At 29.5% G+C, this 27,486-nt stretch overlaps 1 protein-coding gene across 1 annotated transcript; it reads right to left on the bottom strand.

Annotated features, from left to right (window-relative positions):
* Positions 1–7,164: 7,164 nt before the first annotated feature.
* Positions 7,165–26,304, bottom strand: LOC142325154 (eukaryotic initiation factor 4A-III). Its single transcript, XM_075366553.1, has 10 exons — positions 26,009–26,304; positions 24,517–24,719; positions 23,001–23,133; positions 19,111–19,244; positions 17,657–17,745; positions 15,612–15,750; positions 14,934–15,049; positions 12,144–12,251; positions 9,081–9,208; positions 7,165–7,538 (listed from the first exon to the last, which is right to left on the bottom strand). The coding sequence occupies exons 1-10, from the start codon at positions 26,148–26,150 to the stop codon at positions 7,522–7,524; spliced, it is 1,209 nt and encodes a 402-aa protein (XP_075222668.1). The 5' UTR covers positions 26,151–26,304; the 3' UTR covers positions 7,165–7,521.
* Positions 26,305–27,486: the final 1,182 nt, after the last annotated feature.

The following is a 27,486-nucleotide window of genomic DNA, read 5'->3' as shown; positions in this document are numbered from 1 at the left end:
GATCTCTAGTCCAAAATAGAACCTCACCACCGAAATATAAGCTAAGTTAAATATAAGCCTGATATTTCATAACCGGTTATCAAATTACAACATATTTCTCTGGTTATTAATGATCACTCTTTCTTATTTTAATTAAAAACAACAAACTAAATTTTTGATTTGCAAGTAAGATAGAAAAAAAATTTAATTTTTTAACAGAGTATAAATGAAGAAGAAAAATCTTAATTCAACATTTGTGTCTTTATTCAACATTTGTTTAATTCAAATTATCCTAAATGTATTGATTTAATGATTTTTTTATACATAATTCTTCTGGTGGTGCTGTTAAACTGTTCTGGTGGTGAGATATTTAAATAAAAATCTACAATATCTAAATAAACAATTTTAAAATATTTATTATTTTATTATCATTGCTTAGTATTGGATTGTAACAATGTAATGATGGAAATCCTAGTGTTATTCTGATACATGAAGTATTTCATACAAAAATTAATTTTTTGCGAAAAACTTATAATAAAAAATAATACATATTCACATGCAGGAGAGCATTATGCAAGATACAATTAGCAATGTATGTACTAGCAAACGTCACACCAAAACTAGTTAAAATGGATTCAGGGGTGGTCAAACTGTATATTTCCATTGAAATCTCACATTTTTTGCAATTACAGTACAATTGTATGAAGTACAAGGAAAGCAATAAAACCAACAATTTCTCAATTCATTAATTTTTTTAAAATGGTTAAGGATTTCTAAGTTCTTGGGCATTGTTTTTAATTTGGTGCTGACATCAAAATTCAAAGAACTGAAGCATACTGCTTTTAACTCTACTTTAACATTTTGCATATTTACTCAAATGTGTTTGTATATTTTCCACATCACAATTTTCATCAGTTTTCTTTATCTACTAAAGCTAGTGGAAAGAGACTAACAAGGAAGATGCTATACCAACTCGTAAATCAACTTTTGTTATAAAAACTTTGTATTTTCAGAGAAAAAATTTTCAAAAATCTGTTTTTTATGTAAACATGTTCTTTATCATCATCAGATTATCACCAAGGTGGCCTTCTTTAACTAAGTGCCTCTTAAGATAGCCTTAAAAGTATACAGACTGAAAATAAACTACATATTTATTATAAATATTTTGAATTCAATATATAATTCATAATATTATATATTCAATATATTTAAATGAGGTCACACAATGACCTCATTAATACCTCAATAATACAAGAAATAAAACTCTCATTGCTTTAGATAATGAAGTACAAAATTGTCTTTATTTTGTACTAGATAAAAGTTGTTATCTTTCAGTCAATGATTAAGTTTTGTCTAAAAATTTGTTGGTCATTTTACCCTCTATGATGAGTTAATACTTTACAGAAGAGTTAATATAATTTTAAGTATTAATGATGTATGGAACTTATGACTGCAAAAAATAGTTTTCCAACATTTTTAGCTTAAACGGGAGGAAACTTTACATATACTGATTTTTGAAATAAATTCAGTACTTTTTGTAAGCATGTTCTAGAATCATATACCACATTTATTAGCTCAGTGATTGGATGTATTGACATTGACATTTTAGGCATATTCATTGCTATAATTTTGCTGTTCTCTAATTTTTATTGCAAATATTTTTAATTTAGGAAAACCACCAGGTTTTGAAACGTTTCAAAACAAATGAAATGAGAAAATGAAGTTTTGAAATGTTTCTCATTATAGCATTATGAATGTTAGAATACAGAAAAAATAAATTTTGTCTAAAATTCTTGTGAATGAAGGAGAAAAAAATATTAATAAAAACAAATATTGAAGTATTTTTCAAAATCATCATAAGTAGAAAAGAAATGGCAAACAAAAATGAGAAATTTAATAATTTTTTTTATAAAAGAGTGATTTAATATATTTAAAAACACTTTTTCTAATTTGGTGATAAAAACAGTTGAGTAACGTGATCAAAACCTACAACTTAATTAAATTAAATTAAATACAAAACAAATCAGCCACCATTTACTTTAAATGGTTCAGTAATATGAAGCGTAAGTCATCAGAAAAAGATTCTTTTTTTAAGAATCATAATCATTTGAAAACTTATATTATTACTATGAAAAAAATTAATTTTTCCTTTGTGCAATACAAGAGGAATTTTTATTGTTTAGCAAGATATAATTATTGCAGATAAGCAATGATAAATATCTTGTAGATTAAATTATAATTTCATAACATTCCTGTATGCAATTAATACTTGGCACAACATACAGAGTATTTGCTTTATTCAAGCATTGATTTTTGATTATTTATATTAAACAGCCTGATAACAACTTAAAATTATAAACAACTTCAATTTTATGCTAACTATGCAGTTATCAGTGGTAAAATTGTTAGAATCTATCCTGTCATAGCAGAAAAAAATCAGTATTTTTTCATTACAAAATGAAGTTTGTCACTATCCTTTACAACAAATATACTAAAACTCAGTGGCAGCTTGCATATAGGCACTGTAGAACTGCAGCACTCCCTATTTTCATTTGATATTGTCGATAACATTTAATAAAATGAATCCTTTTTTTTTAATTCTTTCTTTATACTTGAACAACACATGAGGCACTCAGAAACCAAAGTGATTAACTTCAATTTCAAAATATTTGCCAAATATGGATCCTTATTAATGTAGAAGCATCTTTCTATTCAGTGACTACTGTTTAAACTGCTTAATTGGCTTGTTTGGCCACAGAGTGCAGCACTTTATTTCTCAGCTAAACATATTACAAAAATTTTCATTTGTCAATCTGATTAACTCCAAACTAACCTCAAAGTGACTGACAATATTGTGTTAATACTGGTTAATTATTTTTTAAGTCTGTTTCTTTCTAAGTTTCATGAAGGGAATTGCTTTAGTAATATAATAAGTAATAATTTAGTAAGTCATTTTTGTTATTAATTTAACACAGAGAGCATTTTCACAGCTGAATTAATTTAAAAAAAAAAAAACAATCAGTGAATCAGAAAATAATACTTTCTGTGATGATATTGATAAAGACCCAGACTTTGCAGTATCACCTGCAGATTTATCTGACGTACATGGTTTAGTTAATAGTAGTGATAGTGATGACTGTTCAGGCAGTAATACTGAACATCAAAATAATGTTTAATGAAGATAACATTGGCCAGTCTATGGTTATTAATGAACATAGAGCAATCCAGTAGGGGGAGAAAAAAGCCCAGAAATCCTGAAAATTGGAAGAGGAAACGGGAAAGTAACAAGAGAGTGAATGGTGCACCTTATAAAAGTTGTTCTGGAAGAATTCATAGAGGTAAATTTTTCAGACATTCCATTTTTTTTTTTTTTTTTTTTTTTGTCTTCAGTCATTTGACTGGTTTGATGCAGCTCTCCAAGATTCCCTATCTAGTGCTAGACGTTTCATTTCAGTATACCCTCTACATCCTACATCCCCAACAATTTGTTTTACATACTCCAAACGTGGCCTGCCTACACAATTTTTCCCTTCTACCTGTCCTTCCAATATTAAAGCGACTATTCCAGGATGCCTTAGTATGTGGCCTATAAGTCTGTTTCTTCTTTTAACTATATTTTTCCAAATGCTACTTTCTTCATCTATTTGCCGCAATACCTCTTCATTTGTCACTTTATCCACCCATCTGATTTTTAACATTCTCCTATAGCACCACATTTCAAAAGCTTCTAATCTTTTCTTCTCAGATACTCCGATTGTCCAAGTTTCACTTCCATATAAAGCGACACTCCAAACATACACTTTCAAAAATCTTTTCCTGACATTTAAATTCATACATTCCATACAACTGTAAAAAAAACATGTAATTTAAAAATTTCATCTGAACAGAGAAAAATGGCCTTTAGTTCATTTTACAAGCTTTTAGATCTTACTAAACAGAATACATTTTTGTGAGGTTCATGTCAAAGTAAAAACATTACCAGGTGACGGCCATCATCAAGAATCAAGCCTTCTAGAGAGAAATCATTTAAATTTTTTATTCGTGCAGTTGATGGTACTACAGATGTGTGTAAGAAATACAGAGAAACATTTCAAGTTAGTAATGGTAGAATTTACAATGTCTGTTCAAAATCAGATGTTTCCAGTGTGGTTGATAATAGAGGGAAGCATATGCCTGGAAACAAAATAGATATGTTCTGGTCTGGTTGAGCATATAAAATCATTTCCTGCATATACCACTCATTATACAATGACTCATAATCCCAACCGCAGATTTCTAAATTCAGACCTAATGATAAAAAAGATGAGCCAACTTGAGCCAACTCAAAATGAAGAAGAAAAGAAAATGTTTGAAAATGAAATTCATCTTATTGAAGTAGAAATTGCTCAAAGTGAAATGCAACTTCATAAAGAAAGGTGCAGTATAAATTATTGTGCTTTTACATTTGACATTCAAAAGGCATTAGCATTTCTGAAATTGTCCACATCTGTGGCATATTATAAGCCCAATCTATAAATTTACAACCTCGGTTGTCATTGCTTAAACACCAACCAGGGATTTATGTACGTTTGGCCTGAGACTGAAGGCTCTCATGGTTCTCAAGATAGCTGCTTGCCTAAATAAACATTTATTTTTAAATGCTAAAAATTAAAGTATTGTTTGTGATTCTTGCACAAGGCAAAACAGAAATATAAAGCTTGTTTTAAGTTTACCAAAGTTATTGGCTAGTTCTCAGATTACAGCAGAATGTATTGACCTCAAATTTCTTGTGTCTGGACACAGTTACCTATCAAATGATGCAGATTTTGATGTCATCGAGAAACACGTACATAAAAAGGAAAATATTTTTCTCCTCGGGAATGGTATGACTATAGTTGGAGGTAAAAAACAGAAAAAAGAAAAACATTTTATGCTGACTGAAATGCAACATGAAGATTTTCTTTCCATTAAGAATCTGGAAAGTAAACTAACTACAAGACAGCTACTGACAGCAGTCATGTGAATTGGCTCAAAATCAGATGGATAAGACTGTTGAAAAAAGAACCTCTGACAATATTAATTAAGGAATGTTTTACATAATCTCTGCCATTTAAAAATGTTAATATAATGAAATCTACTACAGGACAGCCATGAGAATCACTTGCTTCAATAGGGCAAGTTTTACTACATCCTGAAATTTGACCAATTACAATGCAAAAAAAGGAAGATATAATGTCATTGTTGCAGTACATACCATCTGTACACCACGAACACTACAAAAATTTGGTTACAGCTCGTACAACTAGTGAACTTGATACTGATGATGATTCTATATATTATGGCGATACAGATAAAATCATTTGCTAATGAAGAAATTTGTTAAGTACAAAAATAAGTACTTATAAACATTAATTTTATAAATACATTCTTATTAAAAATGTTAATATTAATACTGTACAGTAAAAATAATAAAGTTGGGACGTGAAATATTTTATAGTCACTTTGACTTTTCATTGAATCATAACATTCTTCATTTGACAAAGTGATTAACTCCAACAAATGGGCAGAATTTTACTGTAGTTATGGTAAAATGCTAATGAAATTGTTTAAATTTAATGTAAATAGTTTTTAATCTTTGTGTTATACATGTAAATTAACTTATTACAGTAATAAAGGCTGTCTGTAATAATGAAGAGTTGGTTAACTTTGGTTCATGTTTCCTCAGTTCTGGATAATCTGTTATCACTTTGGCTTCTGAGTGCCTCATAATCCTTAAGCTTAATGTCAGTAGCCATTCCCTCCCCAGTTTATGAAAAAGTTACAAAACTTTTGTATGGAACTGTGCGCTTCACAGTTCCAGCGGTGTGGTGTTTGGCTGTTGTGTGCATGAACACATAAGAAGCTGCAAGGGAGAGAGAGCACTATCACTCCCGCAATACCAATCCTGGTGTGCTGATGGAAGGTACTTTTTTTTTTACTTCGTGTGTGTATATAGCGTTCCTTGTTCGCTCCCTTTCTAGTTTAGTCGGTGGAAGGAATATGAAAGTGGTTAGTTTTTTTTTTCATTAATGATCAGAAGATGTCGGAAAGCAAGGGCTCTCTGATTGCTAAATCTATCCATAAACACGCTGGAAGGGCGAAAGAGAAGTTAATTAGTAAAAATTAGACCACCCACTTTAATATGTTCATTTTCATTATATGGAATCCTGACAATATAAGTCTGTAGATTTTATTAAAGTTATATGAAGATAAGTTATTCTTTTGCTGAGAATAATATAATCACTCATTCCCTTCCATGAACAGAATGAAGGTTCTTCATTCATTCATCCTTTTCTAATTTTGGAAATCAATCCCCTTCTTGTTTCATAAACTCAAACGCACTATTTATTATTTCACATGCCTGCCATTTTAGCTTTTACAGAGGACTGAAGTTCACTTATAATTATAAAACACTAAAAATACACAAACAATTATAATACATCAAAATTTGAATAAAAAGAAACCAAATTCATATAAATGCTCTTACAGGATCGACAAATACAAATAGTTAATTGGATTATTCAATAACGTACCATAACATTAAGCATTTAGTAACATAGGCTTATGAGTAATTTTTATTTTTTCATTGGCATGACTGTATTTGAAAATTATGAGCAGATAAAAACAATATAATAATATTGTTTCTTCTTATGATTCTAAGAAAGGCAACTCATTTCCTCAGTTATAACACTTGGCTCATCCACGTTTACTTTTATGATAATTAAAACACAATAGATTATAAAATATGTTTATATAAGTCAGAAAATTATGTTAGAAAATTATGTCTGCTAAAGCAATACTTGAAAATAAGTCTACATTTTTATAAATTTAAAAAACGTACCATATTTCTTTTTATGTTGAAATATTTAATCATTTAAAAAGTATAAGTAGCAGAATTAGAAAATATTTAAAAGTAATGCATAATATCATCCAGTAACAGTAATTCATAATATGTATTTACATGAAAGCAATTTGCTTTTGAACATGAAAACTAAATGTTTTCATGTAACTGTAATGTTTTCAATTTGGAAAACAGGAAATGTAGTAGCTGTTGTAGTCCAAGCTTCAAGATTCATTGCAGCACTTAAGATGAGTTTGTGGATAATTTTGATAGATTAATAACAGAAATGTTATTACACAAAGGAATAAATTATTCGAAATAAATAGTTCAATTATAATATTATTTATTAAAACTTATTTAGTAATACAGATTAAACTGTACAACATTGCATTATATATATATATACATCACATTTTTATAAGCTAAGAATGCTTATAACAGAACTATGTTGTATATAAAATCAATTGAAAAATATAAATATGTACACAAATTATAAAAGCAATACAATTTTTCCTTTATTAGAACTATACAAACACTTCTTACAACAAAAAAAAACCTGTCTTCATAGTTTTTTCCTTAAATGATGACTTGATAAATGATAAGTAATTCATTTCTTGCAGTAGCAAAAGTTTCCTACAGTTAATTAACATGAATTCCATAGAAAATAAACACTTCCACAAAAATTATATTAAATCAGCAACTGAAAAAAGAACAAAATAATTTAAGACAAATAATTTAAACACAAATCAATAAAATACAGTTTTGTCACAATAAATAAGCTAGCTAACTGGAATATTAGAAATAGAGAAATAAAAAAAATATTTTGTATAAAAAAGATCATTTCAACTTTAAAGTTTATAAATAATATATAAAGATAATTTTATATCTTCTCACTTCTTTTATTATAAATTATTGCAGCTACTGAAAATAAGCTGTTGTTATCAAACATGTTTTAAACACATTCAAAATGTTCAATAACATATTTTTCCAGGTTTCTGGATATCAATACAACTTATGCTGTATATACTTCATCAAAGTATATAGTACTTAATATTAATCTTGTTTACTTAGATTAACATCTAAGTAAACAAGATTAATATTACTATTATTATCAATTCTCATTATCAAATATGTTTTAAATATATTCAAAGATGTTCAGTAAAACATTTTTTCAAGCTTCTGGATGACCAATACAAGCTATGCAAAATCTATTTCATCAAAATAGATTAACATTTTAAAGTATATGTTGACATTATCATCAAGCATAAGAATGTCCAATGAATAGAGCAGAAGTTAAAACACATTCTTTTAAACAAACATTTCTGTACTTTAGAATGTCAACTGTTGAATAGTGTGACAATGTTGTAAATAAAATGTAATAATAAACAACTTAAATATTTTGGACTCTTCCTAAACTGGTATATCAAAAACAGGATGTATGTCACAAAAGAAAACGCCTGTCTTTGAGAGATATCTTGTATCACACTTGAAAAAAAAAGTGAATTTTATAACAGATTAATATTTCTTTTTTGAATTATTGTTGTTAGAAGCAATTTATTTAGAGAATACATCTTAAGAATTACAGAAAATTATGTATAAAAATTCAGCCAACCCTGTAACAGAATGATATCTGCTCTCTCAACTGGAAGGATCTGAATTTGAATTCTGATCATGCTTTCACATTTTTACAGCTACTAAATTCAATTCATAAGTTTTTTTGTGGATATTATTATTTTTAATTACTAAAAGGAAATAAAAAAAAAAATTGTTTATCACCATTTTTCTTGCTAATGCAAATTCAATGCACTGATAACTTTGTTATGTTTCAAGAAAGCGTATGATACAACACAGATGTCTTATGCTACTTGCAAAGTTTGTAGTTTTACTATGCACACCCTAAAGAAACCTATTGTTTTCTTCGTTACATAAGGAAACTGACCAAAGAAAAAAAAAATCTTTAATGTTATGGAAAATTGAAACTGTCTATATACTACTGGGAAAACAGACATAAAACAGGGTACTCTTTAATCATTATTTTCCTATTTTATACAAAAATAAATTTTCTTACAATTGTTACTTGAAATAAATTACAATTCATATAGCAATGGAGAAGAGGACAAGTTTTACTATAGTATAAGACTCTCATCTTAAATCTGTTGCAGACACGAATAAAATTTCATGCTCTCAATACAGATATAATGACAAAACTATTTAAACATGACAGATAATAAATTTTATTTACCATTCATTGGCATTTCATCAATCTGTGTTGAATAATATTGTTCAATATCACGAAGAATTCTGATGTCATCACTTTTGACAAAATTAATAGCAACACCCTTTCTGCCAAAACGTCCTGATCTACCAATCCTAAAAACAAAAAAACAAAAATTAATAAAATGCATTTTTAAGATAATAGGCTCATTATTTTAATTGTAACAAAAAGTAACAAACACTTTTTACAAAGAAATTTATCATTAATATTATATATTAATTATAATAATGCTAAGTATTACATATTTCTCCAACCCGATATTCAGCTACTGCCGGGTCTGGGTGTATGTGTATAGGCAAATGCAAATTACTGCTACTGGCTTCCCAGACTTGACATAACTGCAGATGTACTGAAATGCAAGTGTAAATGTACCGGTAAACATGCCGATATTAACAGTGCTAAATAAATGCAATTAAATGAATAACTTTTAAGTAATTTATTTTATTAATGTGCATTTATATATTTCAAAGCTTATAAATTCCGAAAGTGGGCTAAAAATTCAGCCACTTTATCATATCAAATCATTTACACAAAACATTATTAATACTTACTGCCATTTTGCTTCTATTAGTTGCTTTCTTTTACAATGAGCAACGTGAAAGTTTTATACTTTCAAATTTCCATCATTAATAAACTTTATGGATTATAAAAATAATACAGTTCAAAGCTCTGTGATACTTCATAAGATAATTGACATCAGAATATCTTTACTATTAGTATTCAGATACTTCGGAATACAATCAGAATTTTTTACATAGATATTCAAATGATTACCAAGTGGAAATAGATGTTAATCTTGTTTTTTGTTCAAACTAAAATATATAATAATATTATTATTATTTAAATATTTAGGAAAATAATGTACAATATTTACATTAAAAGAAAAGTTAAAACTTGTTACAGTATAACATATGAACTAAGTTAAAAGTGAAATTCAGAGAAGAACTCTCAGAAACATTTAAGATAAAAAAAGAACTGTGCCAAGGCGATGGATGGACTCTCGCTGTAACTATTCAACTATGCTCTGGAAATGATAAGTGAGGGAGTGAGGGAATGGCTCAAATAATGCCTGCCAAAAGTAAAAATAAAATAAATAAAAATAAACAAACTGCCTTGGTTGACATTGATGAAGCTAAATCATAGATATTAGAACTTCAAAACATTGCAAATAAAATTGGCCTCAAAATATCATTCGAAAAGACAGAAATTAAGCCCCAAAAACCAACATAATTAAAGAAGTAAACATAAACGGTAAAAGTCAAAATAATTAAAACAATTTAAATACCTCAGAGAAATAATAACAAACAACCTAAATGAATAAAACCTCAATACAAACACGAACAAACTAGCTAAATTACAAAAAATAACCTGGTACACCTACAGTAAAAAAAAATCATTAATGGAAAAATAAAATACAACACAGTTATAAAACCAGAAGCCACATACACAGCAGAAACACTCTTCCACCTGAAAAAGCAATCAAAAACAGACAGATCCTGAAAATCAAAAGAACAATTGGAAGAAGATGCATCAACAAGTACCATAAAGACAGGCAGTCTTTGATCATGCCGAACAAAAGTTGTGTGCAGAGTTAGAAACCATCACTGATACCATATGTAAGAGGAAACTACAATTGTTTGGACACATCATGAAAATGCAAGTCGAGACTTCTGAAACAGTTGGTACAGTAAAATTTCAACTCAACAAACACAAAGAAAGGATGCAGAGGATCACAGAAATAAGAGAGGATCTGAAGAAAATTGGCCTTCCACCATAAGACACCTCTGGCAAGAAATTAAACTAAAAAATCAAGGACAAAAGCACATCAAGGAAAATCACACTCACAAGAAACAAACTCACAACACTAACATTTTCAACACCAGAAAGGGCAAAGAAATCGGAATAAACAAAAACAATATATGAAACAGTTATGTGATGACATTTCCTAATTTTTAAATAATTTATTAGTCATTATTTTAAATATTTTAGAGTTGACAGATTTTTAAGTGAAGTTAATTTATTATTTAAAATTATTTTTAAATTAAATTATTTTAATGTTATTTAAAAGATTTTTAAGCGAAGTTTATTATTATTATTTGATTTGTTTAGAATAGATAATACCTTTAAAATAATAGTTATTTCAGCAATTGAACTTTGGAATCAAGTCAGAATTTGTACTTTGTTATATAGCAGTTACACTAAAGAAACAGGCTAAAAACCTGTATTAAAAAAATACAAAGTATGAAATTATATATATGCTGTAAATGTACTTCTAACACATTGTTCCAATGATAAAAGTCAGCAGGCTCTGAAATAGCAAATTCTTTTTTTTAATGGTAGCGATACTGAAACAAAGAGTCAGAAAAATGTCTAAAAATACTCAATAACAGAAAAATCTAAGTTCAACATTAAAATGTTAATGTTTTTTGTAAATGTTTAACAAAGCTATACAAAGTTGAAATTGTAACACCACAAAAATAGATGAAAAGAAGATAATTTTTATGTAAAATTTTTCAAACTGCCGAGAGGTTTTCTTCAAATGAATTCCTACAGTAGCGCAAGAGAAAGGTTTAATATGGTATAAAACTGAATTTTCCATCAATTGCTATGTATGAAACATAAAAAAAAAAAAAATACTATATATATTGCTATATAAAAAAATATATATATAACTGCTATACACAAAAGAAAAATTACATCACAAAATCAGTGTTTAAATAACTTGGCCATGGAAGAAAATATTTTAAGTGCAAATGATGCTAGTCATTGTAGTTCACAGAGCATAGTTTCTATCCAATGTCTAATTACGAGTGTATTTTAGTACAGTCGTGAATCTCATTTTCAATGTTATAACCAATCATGAAATGCTACTAACATCCTCTACTTTGATGTTCTGAGGAAGTTTTTATATTTTTTAATTTTCTATACTGCACAACCATATCTACCTCTTTCTTTTATCCAGAAAATAGAAAATTTTTATTCTATAAAAACACGACTGAGAATGTAACCAAAAAATTAAATAATTATTACCTGTGAATGTACAATTCTCGGTTATTTGGAAGATCATAGTTTATGACCAGTGATACTTGCTGGACATCAATTCCTCTTGCCCACACATCAGTTGTAATTAGTACTCGACTAAAAGAAAAAAAAAGTTAAGTAGACAAAAGCATTTTCTAGTATAAACTGCATTTTTGTTTTAAATCCAGCTTACACATTTATTCTCTTAAGCGTACCCAAACTAAAAACAACTTCTAATTAAATTTAACTATTCAATATATTTTTCCCCAAAAAATCATATATTTTGGGATAAGCATACTTTCTTTTTTACTGTGCTTAAAAGATTGTTTTCACATGTAAATCTGAGTTTAAAAAATGGAGTAATTAATACTTTAATGAGAAAATTTCAATTTTTTCCTCATCCCTTTTACATCAATTTTTTATTTAAACACTTCAGTCATATATACTAGCATCTGATGTGCATGGAAGTAAAATGTAACTTAAAAATAATCATTTTCATTTTTTACATTAAAATGAAAATTACAATATTGAAAAATTTAATGATACAAGAGAAAATTAACTATGTTAATTTTTCAAATATACTTCTACAAATTTAGTAATAATGAAAAAATAATAAATACTGTTCTAGACTGGTTTCATAGTTTACTAATCTTCTATTGCGAATAATGACGACATAAAGTTGATGAATTATACAATTCACAGAAGCAGAAGTAATTTATTTCACTTTGCTAATATAAATTTTATATTTTATATTCCTTCCCATCAAACGTTCATCCAAAGTTTCAGTAATCTCATCACCATTTCCAGTATCTTCCCTTCCCTCCTGATGGCCAATATCGGTTGCCATTACTTTTTTACTTTGTTCCATTATTGCCAGAGAGGCCATCATTGTGTGACAGACTACATTTTACCATTTACGTTAGTTTTTTCTCAATGGAGTAAATATACAAACAGAAGTTTTTGTTTAATATTTTATTAATTTTAGTTGTGTTAAGTTTGTAACAATGGATGGCAGACTAAGTACTAATTTTTAAATAAACAAAGTACTTTCTCAACTTGAGAGGGAAGATTGCGATTAACAAGATATTTTGCATGTTTAATGAAATCTTGAACAGTATTATCAACTCTTTTGATAAATATGTACATCTAACAGTCAAAAACAATGAACAGTATTATCAACTCTTTTGATAAATATGTACATCTAACAGTCAAAAACAAGATAATGCCAACGACAAGAAGAGCATTTGCAAAGAAAATGAACATGGATCTTACCATTCCAAACATTAAAGAGGGGCAAAAGTTGCCTAACTTGTCATGGGGGCCTCAAGCGAAAAATCAATGATGTGGTTGGCCAATTTACTTCTCAAGCTGATAATACGAACATCAAGAAAAATAAGTAGATTTTGCCCTATTAAGAAGCAAAGAATGACATGTTTCCGTAACAAAAACTGTAGAAAACATATTTGCAAGGAAGTCAGAGGAATAATATGTACAGTGCACAGGAAACTTTAAGTGGAAAAAAACCTCATAAACATGTTTAAAATAATGTATTTGGATTTGGTTAAAATGTATTTAAAAGTTTATTTTCAGTTTTCGGATATTTTTTTCTATTTTCTTTTTTTTTTTTACCCGAGTAGTTGAGGGACTAGGCATTATCACTTACATGAATAAAACCAGCATTACCATTCTGGAGTTAAATAGTTAATAGAAAATTTTAGTGCCCAAATATTTTTTAATTTTTTTTTTATTGTTATTGAATTATTATTTATTGTAATTTTTTTGCAATCAGGGGTTAATAATTATTAATAAATCAATATACTTAAAATAAAAAGTAAAAAAAAAAAATATATGTATATGAAGCCGGATTCGACCAATGTGCCTTCCCCTTGCAAGATCCAAATATTTCATTAATTAAAGTTTTATTTGGCTATAACTCTGGAATCAATGGAAATAAGTACCACTTATGATATACAGTTGAAAATTCTCAATGAGGGCTTATTACTGCAGTAAAGAAAAAGTTAGAAATCTAAATTTATTTGGATTTTGGGTTTTTTTGGACACTTTTGGTGCAATCGATTGCAATAAAAAGGGGAGGTGCACAACTAGATGTTACAACAGTCCTAAATGCACAATTTCAAATTCTACAGCGAATTGTTTTTGAGTTATGCGAGACATACATATGTACATACAGATGTCACGTCAAAATGGATTCAGGAATGGCCAAAATGGATATTTCCGTTGAAATCTGCAAACCAAAATTTTTCACATTTACAATACTTTCTTTACTTCATACAAGGAAGTAAACATGGTTAGGAAACTTACATTTACTCTATTTTAAGATAAAACTTGATTTTTTGTTTGCTTAAAGGATAAAATAACAATTAAAATATGAACAAACAATTATCTTATTAATGTGTCCAAGTCGTACACACATTTATGTAATGCTAACTGGAATAGGATATGTCTTAGGAATGAAGAAGACTGAAATAATAGGCAGCAGTCACTGTGTATGCACAGAACATTGTGAATTACATACAGTCTATCAGTCTATAGTATGAAGATACATTCAAACATAATCAGTAACACCATCAGTATTTAACACGGTATTAGGCAGTAACTGTTAACCACATAATAGACCCTGAGGTATGGATACTGGCCAGTTCATTTTGTATAAACAATGACAGAATTTCATAAATTAATAAGATGTAATATACTTTTTTATATTGAATTTGCGAACTAAGCACTTAGCATTTACCATCAAATATAAACATAACATAGAATTCCTGCATGTCTTCTCACCTTTGTCCTGATCTGAAATCCTTCATAATTGTATCTCTTTCCCTCTGTGGCATATCACCATGCATCGAGCTTACAGTAAAGTTAGCTTCTCTCATTTTTTCTGTTAACCAATCTACCTGAATAAAAAGTAACACATGCATGATAAATTGTTAATGATAAATGATAGAAATTCAAAACGTTAACCTCTAAATAAAAAAAATTCTGCAAAACTTATAATAGTTTATAAATCTTAACAAGTAGAAGAGGTTCCCCACTTCTAATTTAAAAATTGACTTGTATCTTTAGCTTCACTATTTGTGATTAGATCCATAATAAAAAAAGAAATAATGGTTATGATTTCAAAAAATTACAATTTGAACAAAAGAAATGGACAAACAGAAAAAAAGATAAAGTAGAAAAGCTGAATTGTAGACATGAGGAAATAACTAATCATAAAAAGACTAGATAACAGTTTAAAAGCTACCTGTTAATTTTTTTCAAGGCATATATAATGATAGCATTTAGTATCATTATTAGTTTACTGATAAATTATTTTTAACTTATAATTACTTTTATTGATAGAATTGTAACAAAACAATAATCACAAAATAACATCTAAATTTATTAAGTCTTTATTAACTACATAAATGTAGTTAATAATATTTATATAACTATTAAATATTAAAAAGTAGTACCTACTTTTCTTTTTGTATTACAAAATATAACAGCTTGTGTGATGGTTAATGTATCATAAAGGTCACAAAGTGTGTCAAATTTCCACTCTTCTCGTTCAACAGCAACGAAAAATTGTTTGATTCCTTCCAAAGTCAATTCATCACTGTAATCAATCATAACACACGCATTATTTTAGCTGCTTCACTTATTTTATGTGATACATATATAAATATAGCTAAATGATTAAATAAAATATTTCAATTGCGAAATCAATTAAATAAAGATCACTTTCTTTAATTCAAAACACAGTTTTAATAATTTTTTATTTTTTTATTTAAGTCAAATCATTGCTACTCTCCATGCGTTTGTTTAACCTTAAAATAATATAAGCCATTGTCTGTTTTTTGCGACCTTTTTTATGCTTTACATATCCCTTTATTAATTAAATTTAGGCATCTTGATATACAGCCAACCAATCTAGTTTGTTTCTTTATAAGGTTCTCCAACATATTACATACTCTCAATCTTTAGAGCTTTTTACTTACTACTTTATAACCCACTTAATAATCAACATCTCCCAAAACACCACATTTTAAAGGTCTTTATTCTTAACCTTCTATTATTTGTTGTCCATTTTTTATTACATACATGTTACAAATTCAACAAAAAAAAATTTTCAAGAATTCTTAAAAACTTAATTTAATTCAGAACATTTGAAACCAGTAGTTCTTTTTGTATCAAAACAATCTTTCCTTGTGCAAGTCTGCTTTTGGTGTGTAACTCATTTTGCCATCCTTTGTAATTTTACTTCTAAAATAACAAAATTCAACAACTTCAGGAATATTGTGCTTTCATGTCTTGATATTTAATTCCTCATTTTCTCATGAGCATTATATTTAATTTTATTAACTTTGTTTTTATTTAATTTCTTTTCAAAGTGAGTTTCTTTACTAGGAATAAATCCATAGCATTACATTACACAAATAAAATCCATACACAACATCAATTGCCATGAATTTTGTTACTAATATTTAACCAAGATTTTTTATGGAGCCCTGAATAACTGAAGGTGATGCTGATGAACAAATACCATTGATTTGACAAGCTGAAAGGGCAGCAGCACTAAGGTTTCTTTAAAACAACATCAAACAATATGTAAAGGCCAGGCCTAAACACTCTGTTTATGAAGAAGTGCTGAAGAGATCTTGTGGCTAGTTCTTATATGCCTACTCTTCAATAAAAGGATCTGAGTAGTTTCTTTATAAGGTTTGACTGTTAACATGGGAACATAATTAAAAGATATATTTTTATAATTCATTATGATTATGCATTTAAAAATTGTAATTTAATATGATCAAATAAAGAAACACAATGAGAAATAACAAAATAAAATAATGAATTATCTTAACAAGATTAAAAATTGTTTCTATATATATTTAACACTTTAGTTAAGATTATAGTTTAGTATATAATGTGTTAGTTGGTGAAAATCTGAAAGCAATTTGAGTAAAAGATGATGAAAGGTAAAGCTTGCTTTCAATTAGCACAATTGTTTATTTCTTCCTTCGATTTCTGTTCAGATTTAGTAATTTCATATTATTGGGATTTGGATTATTGAGAGTTTAGTATAAGATTTAAACCAAGATCTTGCAGTACCCAAAGAGCAACAGCTGTAACATTGATTCGACGGTTGTAACCACTTAACATTTTTAATCAAGTGTAATAGTTAAACAGCGTAGTATTAATGCAGTTGAACTTAAAAGCAATTATCTAATATTTAATTACTTTTGAAAATGGGAATGACAAAATTTGTTATACATTAATAATATTTATTAGTCTGTTGTAGAGATGCTGCAAACAGAAAATACATGTCTTGACAAATGAATTACAAGATTCAAGATGTTTGAGAAAATGCAACTGCTCTGCAACTAATTCTAAGAAGAGTGATAAATATAGAATTTTTGTGTAAAACTATCTAATACTTTTTACAAATATCTACCAGTAAAAAATAAGTAAATAGAAATATACCACAAGTTCATGAACTTGTACAATATAACTAGATTACTTACCGTTTTACCAATATACGAATGGGATCTGTCATAAATTTGCTGGTCATTTCAAGAATTTCATGAGGAAGTGTTGCAGATATCAGTACCACCTAAAAACATGTAAATTAAATATTATAAAAAGTTAAACAATGAGATTATGGGATCCATAAACCATAAACCTACTGTACATGTTCAACCCATTTCATTACTTTAATTTTCCCGGGAAAAGGATTAAGTTATCAGTACATCTGCATCAGCTCATAATTGTTTGAATGTGCCAGACTCCTCTATCAAAAATTGGTTTACAACTGAATTCAAGTCAACACTTCTTATTTAGTTGGTCTAAATAAGAAACTACATTTCTGACCAAAATGCCTTTAGATAGGTTGCCAAATTTGGTTTGATTAATTCAGGTGCTATGTTTGTGTGCTGGGTCTTATATATCTGCCCCAAATACAAAACTGAACATACCAAAGTATTTAAGAGAGTTTGTGAGGATGAATTCTGGTTTTGATCTGCAAGTTAATTGGAAAGCTGAAAGGAAATTGAACATACTTGCTGGCTTCCTGAGATCTTAGTCCTGCAAGGATGGTTGAAGGGATATGATGCTGTTATGGATGCACAACTAAAGTAGGAACTTGTGTGGTTAACAGCCAGCCTGGGTGCTTACTTCATCAAGGAATGCATTTTGGTATTGAGCCCCAGCTAGTCGAGATATTCGCTGTTAGGATGAGAATGGATGTGTTGAAAATAATGGAGTACAATGTGGTAGGGTATAGACACTGACCTCTCTCCTGAAAGCTGACTAGAGCAGAGATAGGATATGTTTTCATTTAAAGTTTATCAAATTTACCAATCTGTTTCTTGATTTTTGAGTAAATAAAATAAAATTTGATTAGGTAAAATTGCTGACAATAGTATTTTTGGTGTTTAGAAGATTCAATCAAATAATGATTTGAGTGCATAGTCTAACTGAAGTTAGATATGGGAGTAGTTTTTCAATGGAACCTTTGGTGAATCGGTTAATTTGATAGGTGAGAATTGCAAGTTATAGTAGGTGGTCGAAGCTGGAAGAAGCTCACGAAGGCAATAGTAAGTTGTGTAAATACACTGATGGAAATGTCTCCCATGGCATTTGCATCAGTAACATCCTGATAAGAGGCCAAATTTATGACTGTGATATGATTAGGTCTAGAGGTCAAAAAGAGCCATTTCTTTTATACTTCTATACTAATCATAAATTAATTATTTAAACTGTTATCATAAAGATAATTTAAAGACAAGGAAAAAAAACAATAAATATCAAAATAACAAGTAAAAGTCAAATACAAATAATTATTTAATGATAGCAGAATAATTTTATGATAAAAAAAAATACTATTTATTCTTACTCTAATTATTTGAATCAATTAATTAAAATATGTCTAATAAATGTTTATTAACAACAATAATCATCTAAAAATCAAAATAATTACCTGAGTAGCTGGAGGTAGATAACGATAAACGTCATAAATTTGTTCTTTAAATCCTTTGTTTAGCATTTCATCTGCTTCATCTAAAACAAGCATCTTTATAGATCGTGTCCTTAATACACGTCTCCTAATCATATCTGAAATAAAATGTAACCAATCAGTAGGAATATTTATCACTTATTTTCATTAAACTACTAATATTAATCTAACATTAATCTTCTCTGAAGCACATGTTTTTTTAACATACAATTCTCTTAACCAAATCAAATTTCTCAATAAATGTTGATCAAAGTGAAGAAAAATCACTGGCCAATAGATTTTTTAATGGCCAATTTTATTCATATTTCATGAATAAACGTAGAAACCCTGTACTAAGTAAAATGATACAGCTTAGTAGATTTTGTGCCAGTTACTGGCATAAGGAATAGTAGTAGTTTCAAACAGCTGTTGTTAACAAAGTGAAATTCATACATCTGAAACACCTGATGGATAGTATATACAGAAAAAAACAAAAAAAAATATACTACCAGATCATTCAGAACATTCTTGGGCTGACACAGAGACAGCACAACAATGACCAAATTACTATGATATTTGTCAAGTACAATCCTTTTGGTTGGAATGCTGTGAAGTTTCAGATACTTGTGTGTTGTGATCGAGTAAAGTAAAAGAACAAGTTCTGATAATTTCTGAAAAATGGATAATGATGAAGTTCAAGCTGTTATAAAACACTTTGTTTTAAAATATTTAGTCATGATACAAAAAGTTATATATATTTGTATATACATACAAAAAGTTATATTCAACCTTAAAGGATTCTTCCCTTTGTTTATGATTGTAAAAAAGTAGACTGCAGATATACCATGCTATAAATCCACTGAAGATTATGAATGCTTAGTACAACATCCTGACCTACACAGGGGAAGAGAACCACTCTGTGATGATCCTGGTCGCCACACCACCCCCTCCATATCCTAGCCCTCATGAGCTTTACCGGAGATCATCTTTTAGACCCTCTAAACCTGATAACACATTACAGTCATCAGTTTGGGATTTGTCATGATACCACCAAACAAATGCCTTGGCAGACCCAATGTTTGGGACACCCAAAAAGCACTATGAGTGACAAAATTTCCACAAAAATCCATAATGCCATATTAAATAATCGCAGACATATGGTAAAAGAACTTGCTAACATGGTAAACATTTCAATAAACTGTGACCACTACATTTTATATCACGTTTAGGGTATGAAAAAGCATTCTGGTCGATGAGTACCATGTTTCTTTAACACTCAACCAAAAATGTATTTGAATTAACATTTCTCAATGGTGTTTAAACTTAACATGATTCGATTGATATTCTTCCCTGTTTTATAACAGTAGATAAAACATGAATTCACCATTACAAGCTAGAAACCAAACAGTTGGTAGGAGCAGATGAAAGTGAGCCAAAGAAAGTAAAAATGGTTTTATTTGAAGGAAAAGTTGTGGCTATGATTTTTTGGGATTCCTATAATGTGGTACACATAAACTACTTTGTAAAAAGCAGGCCCACACCACAGTATTATGTTTCACTACTGTACCAATTGAAGTGTGCTATTCAGGCTAAATGTTCACATGTAACCAAACAAAGTGCTGTTTTTTCACTATGATAATGTGCATATAAACACAGCTTAAATTGTTGTAGTAAAACGTCATGAGCTACATTTTGAAGGGCTTCCATATATGCCATATTTGCTGGATCTGTCTCCCAGCGATTTCTTCCTCTTCCTAAACCTGACGAAATCGCTTAATATGCATAGATTTGTTTCAAATGACGAGACAACTGCTTATTTTCTAGAGCTGGACAAATTGCATTTTACCAAGGGTATTAAAAGTTGAAAATCAAAAAGTATCAAATTGCAAGGTGATTATGTTTAAAAATAAAAATTTCTGAAAAATCTTGTTTTCTTTGAGAGGCTGAGAACTTTCTGAATGATCCTCGTATATCTTTGTAAGTTACTGACACAGGCCATAAGTTCAAATTGCAGTAATTAACGTGGTCAGCTTCATAGATCCAAACAAACAAATGCCGGTTTCCACAAAAATAAATATAAAAAAAAACATGAAATTTTCATACTTGTGAAACATCAGCCCAATTAAGTCCCTATTCTCTATTAACCAATGCCAATTAAGTTCAATTTTAATTTACTAAGGAAAAATATAGAATCCATATTTTAACATATATAATGCATTTTACATTTTTATGTTTGGTACTTTAGCAATGATCAATTTTAGAATTGATCACTCAGGTGACTTCTTTCATTAGCAAATCATATCTATAATAGAGAGAAGTAAACTGGTTACTTTATTGGTCTGTTTAATGATCATTATTTTATAATAGTCTAAACTGAGCTCCAATTCATTCTCCCTAATTCCCTTTAAGCATTCCTACAAGGGTAAATCAAATATAAATGAGATTTTTGTTCCTGAGCATCTACAGTTGGTAGGACTGGGCCCGTGCTTTAGTATGCTTAGGTGGGGGTGGGGGTCATTAGGCATGGGGAGAGCAGGCCATTCCACACTCCCAACCAATTCATCAGTAATGCTCATGATATTAGAGCAACAGGTGCACACCTCCACTGCGCAACACACAGTTATAAAATTTCTTGCTCGTGAAGGAGTTCAAGCGACAGAAATTTTCCAGAGATTGACTATGCAGTTCAGGAAACAAACATTGTCAAGGACTCATGTGTTTCCCTGGCATAAAGAATTCAAGGAAGGACAAGAAGAGTGAAAAATCAGAAACACGATCATCATCCTCAGATCAACATCACAAACGAAAACATTCATGCGGTTCGAGAAATTTTTGAAGACAATCGACAGGTGAGAGTATCCAAAATTGTAGAACACATTGGAGTAAGTTATGGGAGCTATAAAGCGATCATCACAAATGCCCTACAGTTCCACAAGTGTGTGCCAGATGGGTCCCTCACCTTTTGGCTGCAGATCAGAAGTTGAGACATTTGGAGGTCTGTCAGAGGCTTACAACAAGGTTTGCAAAGGAAGGTATTACATTTTTGAGTCAGATCATCACCTGCAATGAAACATGAAACAACCACTAAACTCTCCAGTCGAAACAAGCCAGTATGGAGTGGCGAAGGAAAGGGGAGGCAGCCCCAGTGAAAGCCAAAACTCAACTGTCAGCTGGCAAGGTTCTTTCTACCATTTTTTTTTGACTGGTGAGGCATTTTGCTCACTGATTTTTTGCATGAGCAACGCACAATCAATGCTGCTTACTACTGTGAGCTGTTGTACGAGATAAGCCCTGCATATTGCTGCTACAAGACGGGAACAACCGATTTGAGAGACCATCCCTCATAACACCAGGCCCCATACTGCAGCTCTAACGGTCTCAAAACTAGAAGAAATGCATTGGACTCAACTTGATCATCCTCCCTACAGCCCAGACCAATCACCCTGTAATTTTAATTTGTTTGGACTGCTTAAAGAAACTCTACGAGGGCAATGATTTGAAGATGATGAGGGCATGCACAATTGGCTCCTGACACAACCCGCTTCATTCCAAGATGCTGCGACAAAAAAAAACTTCCTTCTCACTGGGAAAAATGTACTGCTAAAGCAGGAAACTATATAGAAAAATAAATTATGCTTGCCTTTTATTTTTCCATAATTTAAAAAAAAATATATAAAATCTGCTTTATATTTGATTTACCCTATAGAATACTTAAATGACATTCTCTAAAGATTAAATACTGCATTCAGTTTAATAAAATACGTAACTGAATGCAGTATTTAATCTGAATATTTTTTTAATTTAATGAATATAAAATAATGGATTCAGTATTATACTTCTCAGTAAAAGAAAATTATAAAAAATAAAATACATACCAAATACTCTACCAGGTGTTCCAGAAACAACATGTTGACCATAATCCAGTTTTCGAAGATCCTCACCTAATCCTGTGCCTCCAATACATGCGTGACACTGAACATTCATGAAATCTCCTAGAGCCAATATAACCTGCATTCAAATAAATAAAAAATACTGAAAAACAACCATGCTAATTTTATCATCAATATTAAAAATCAGCATTGCAATTGTTAGTTTACTAACTAATTACTCCATAAACACAGAAGGTGAAATGTTAATTAGAACAATGTACCACATCCCAGATAAAAGTTTATAAAAATTGGACAAATTGTTTGTCCCCTACAACCTGTTACTTTCTGAATTTATTTATGAATAATACTCTTCATAAATATGGTTGTTAATAAAGGAAAAAAATGTGTCCATTGTTTTATGTGAAATTACTTGAAAATAATGTAAAAATTTAACTAATTTTAAAATTTGCAAATATAATATTACATAAAACGTATTTATTTAATAAACACTTCCAAACACAGAATGAAATTTGAGACACTCAGTAAAGATGTGAACAGGTCACTGAATAATGTCAGACTGACCAGTCTGTAACTACAAAGCTAAACGATGCAACAAGCATAAATGAGCATGTTGCAACATGAATTTTCCTCATTGGAAATGACTTCAAGCGTCTCTTATAACATGAACACTGGAGTTGAATGGTTGAAATAAATCTATTTCAACTACAGTAATAAGTATAAAAATATTAAAGTGCCAAGAAGACAAGAAACCCCTTTGAAGAATTTATTTAGTGAATCAAATATGTTTTTTATTAGTACAATACACAAGAAATGTTTTTATTTGCAATAAACATCTTCAAACCCAACCTAAAATCAAAGGAAGAAAATGCACCACCATAATTCTAAAGCACACTACACAGCGACTTTCCAAATTCACTATACTATGTATACGTGCAATTGTTAGGGTGAAAAGTTGATATCTCATGAGACATAATCTTGATATATCAACATTATTATTGACATGAGAACTAAACAGAGAAAATGCACTAATTATCAAAGAAACCAGCATTTTACATCTACTGACAACATTTACTTTCCATTTATAATAACTTTGGTAAAAATTACTGTTGGCTAAAACAAAATTTTTCTTACGCAATTATGATAAAGGCATACTTGCCATTTAGTACAGTATATTTACTTTATTCACCCACAATAGTTCCTGCAACTAGAAAAATTAACAAATTTAGATGTTTAAAATGGTTACTGTACCCCACATAAAATATCAGAATTTCTTTTGGTAAGATTTCATGTTTTACTTTTTATAAATGCTTTACAGATTAACATTTTTTTAGCCCTGAATTCCTGAGTTTTTTTCAATAATTCTAAACTGTAAATACAAAGACTAATTAAGCATAAAACTAATAAAATATTTTTTTTAAATGTTATTTTATATAAAATAATTTATTAATGATTAACTCAACTTATATTGTTATTAACTACTGAACTATACACAAATACAAACCTTCTGTATCTGTACAGCCAATTCTCGAGTGGGTGAAAGACATAACACCTGTGTATCTCGTAACTGTGTATCCAATGACTGTAAAATAGCAATAGAAAATGTTGCTGTTTTACCAGTACCAGACTGGGCCTGAGCAATAACATCTCGTCCTTTTACAATAGGCTTAATGGCACGCTGCTGTATAGCTGATGGTTTTTCAAAACCTGAAAATCAGATATCATTATATCACTTAATGTATAATGTACATACTCTCTGACAAAAACTCAAAAATAAAATACTTATTAAGACTATACCAATAATGCATAAAATATCCTGTACAGTAGAACAATTTATTATATTATACTAATCATTAGTCACCGAAGATTATATTACTATTCTGATTAAGTGAATGTGATGGTGATAAAATTACATTAAATTTTAAACTAGCTGTAACACTACGGAAACTTATTTCTAGTATATAATTCGTAAAAGTTACTAGTAAAAATAAATACTTGGTAGTAAAATGTTAATTAATTATTAAGTTAGTTACGTTTACGTATTTGAATACTAGACGACAGTGAATACTGGTGTAGTTTAGTGGTTGGGGTTAAATTAACCATACACACCACAGGAATAGTCAACCTGAGTCTGTACAAGACTACACCCGATTTACATAGCTCATCTCAATGGGCCATGGTGTTATAAACATATAATTAGTATACAATTAAAATATTTCAAAAAAATTCAACTTTAAAATCAGAAAAGAATTTCAAAAAACTGATTTTCATGCTGTATAAGTATTTTATATGTTTTTTACACTTCCACAGAAGTGTAAAAATGTATAAAATACCTAACATATAAGTTATATAATATATAAGAAATATATATTGCCAATCTCCGTGGCGGAATGGTATCTATAGACTTCTGTTTCGGAGGTCCTAGATTTGAATCACGCTCAGACGAGGCATTTACCCTACAAAATCCATTTCTATATGCCAAGTACAAGCTTCAAAGCTTCTAATTTCATCAACGAAATAATAAATACATAAAACATGTTATTTAACATTTTTCATAAAAATTAACATATACATTTCAATAAGAAAAAACTTTAAAGGTTACATAACAACAGTAAGCATGTAATTTAAATTAATTCAATAACGAAAATTATAAGCTCCAAAAGTCAACTAAATAAAAATATTTTGTTTTAATGATAGTACTTTCCAAAACATCTGAAAGAAGCAAATGCACAAATGCTAAGTATGATGCAAGCTATTAAACGATACCATAACAAGTTGCAATTTAACCGTTTTCACACTAAACAAGTAATTAATGTTAAATTCAATAACTGCCTGCATTAACGATTCCTTAAAATTTCACGTAGTTCACCAATTTTGGTTGCCATAAGACACCTACATAACCTAACATTACCAACAGTTTCCCCAGTACTACCAAAATTTTTAGTATATAACTAATATCTGGGATAAATACAGTATTTCAAAAAAATATTTCTAACCATAGGCGTAGATTCCTCGCAACAGCTCTTCCCGCAGGCCCATAGTATCAAATGTGCAAATGGCTTCGACATCTTCGCTCGTTTCAAACTCAACGTTGGATAAATCTTCAGTAATAACACGCCTGACACGAGTTTCTGACATTTTTACGGAATAAAATCAAACGGTAAACTAGGTACGAGATATAATATTAAACACAAAAGAATTAACACAACTATTCCGACAAAATAATGCAACGTTCTCTTCCCACCTCAAACGATATTTACGAACACGTAATAGTCACTGAAACACTACGTTGAGGGATTGAGGGTACGCTAGCGCTCCAATAGTACCGTGACGTCAGACCTGCACTTCTACTTCCACCAACAATAAGTACGACAGCCATCTGGCCACCCGCTGCGTTGGTAAAGAAATAGTGCCTGCCGCTGCTATTGTATAATATACAGTTTTGAGAAAAGTAATCAAATCATTATTGTCAAATTCAAATGTTTAACTTATAAACTTTCTTCGAAGGGCATTTCATTTTATTGTTGATAATTCTATAGGGCAATTAACATTCTTGTCCTTTTACTTTGGACTATTAATTTTAGAATATTGAATCTGCTAGACCAGTGGTCGGGAAACTCGTCATCCAAAAGAACCAAATATAAACAATACCAAATTGAAGTTTATTCAGAGCCATTTTTTTTTTAACTTATGCTTTGCTTTAGTAGACATTTTTATGGAAATAATTAGGATCAAAGTACACTCTCGAGCTTGCCTTTGCTAAATATGTCTTAGTTTAACTTACTGTACATAAAATAAAACTTGGTATCATACTTTTATAAATATAATATTTATTTTAAAATATAACAAGTTAAATAATATAAAAGGTATCCTTAAAAAAACTACAAATAGTCCACCAATGAGAACAATGGCCTTGCATTTCCTTGGAAAGTAATGGTAAGTCAGTTTTGTACGATGTTTTTAATTTTAGGCACGATTCCAAGTTCTTATCGATAAGCCGATTTCTTAATTTACTCTTTATAAATTTCACGCTTGAAAATGATTGTTCACATAAATATGTAGACCCAAATAAGGAAAGTATAGCAAACGCTAGTTTCTTCAGTTGATCATACGAGTCAGGAATACTATTCCAGGTGTTGAAAATCAACATATCTTCCTTCTCTAGAAATTTCAAAGCAGACCACTTGTGCTGAAACTTAATTCACATTTATTTTTCTCCAATAGCTCTAAATCGGCACAAAGACGCTCGAATTTTGAGCTCCACAATTCTTTATTTTTTTAATCCGGCAACTGCATTTCAAAGCTGCCAATATCAATATTAATGGGCGAAAAATTTATTTCTATTACCGTGGCATTCAGAGATTTTTTTAACAAAGGCTAACGTCGCTTTGTTGCTGTTTCTAAAGTCTTTGAACCTGCTGAGAAAAGCTTCCTTCATATTTAACTGTTGTTCTGAAATAGCAAATGTCAATAT

The sequence above is a fragment of the Lycorma delicatula genome, chromosome 5 (assembly GCF_047948215.1).
Source record: "Lycorma delicatula isolate Av1 chromosome 5, ASM4794821v1, whole genome shotgun sequence".
NCBI lineage: Eukaryota > Metazoa > Arthropoda > Insecta > Hemiptera > Fulgoridae > Lycorma > Lycorma delicatula.
This window is presented reverse-complemented; position numbering and strand designations above follow the sequence as displayed.

Coding starts and splice junctions, on each gene's coding strand:
- LOC142325154 (XM_075366553.1), bottom strand. CDS start 26,150: ATGTCAGAAACTCGTGTCAGGCGTGTTATTACTGAAGATTTATCCAAC. Junction 17,746..19,110: donor ATCTACCTCCAGCTACTCAG/GTAATTATTTTG, acceptor ACATGTTTTTAG/GTGGTACTGATATCTGCAAC. Junction 12,252..14,933: donor GATTTCAGATCAGGACAAAG/GTGAGAAGACAT, acceptor TTTTTCTTTTAG/TCGAGTACTAATTACAACTG.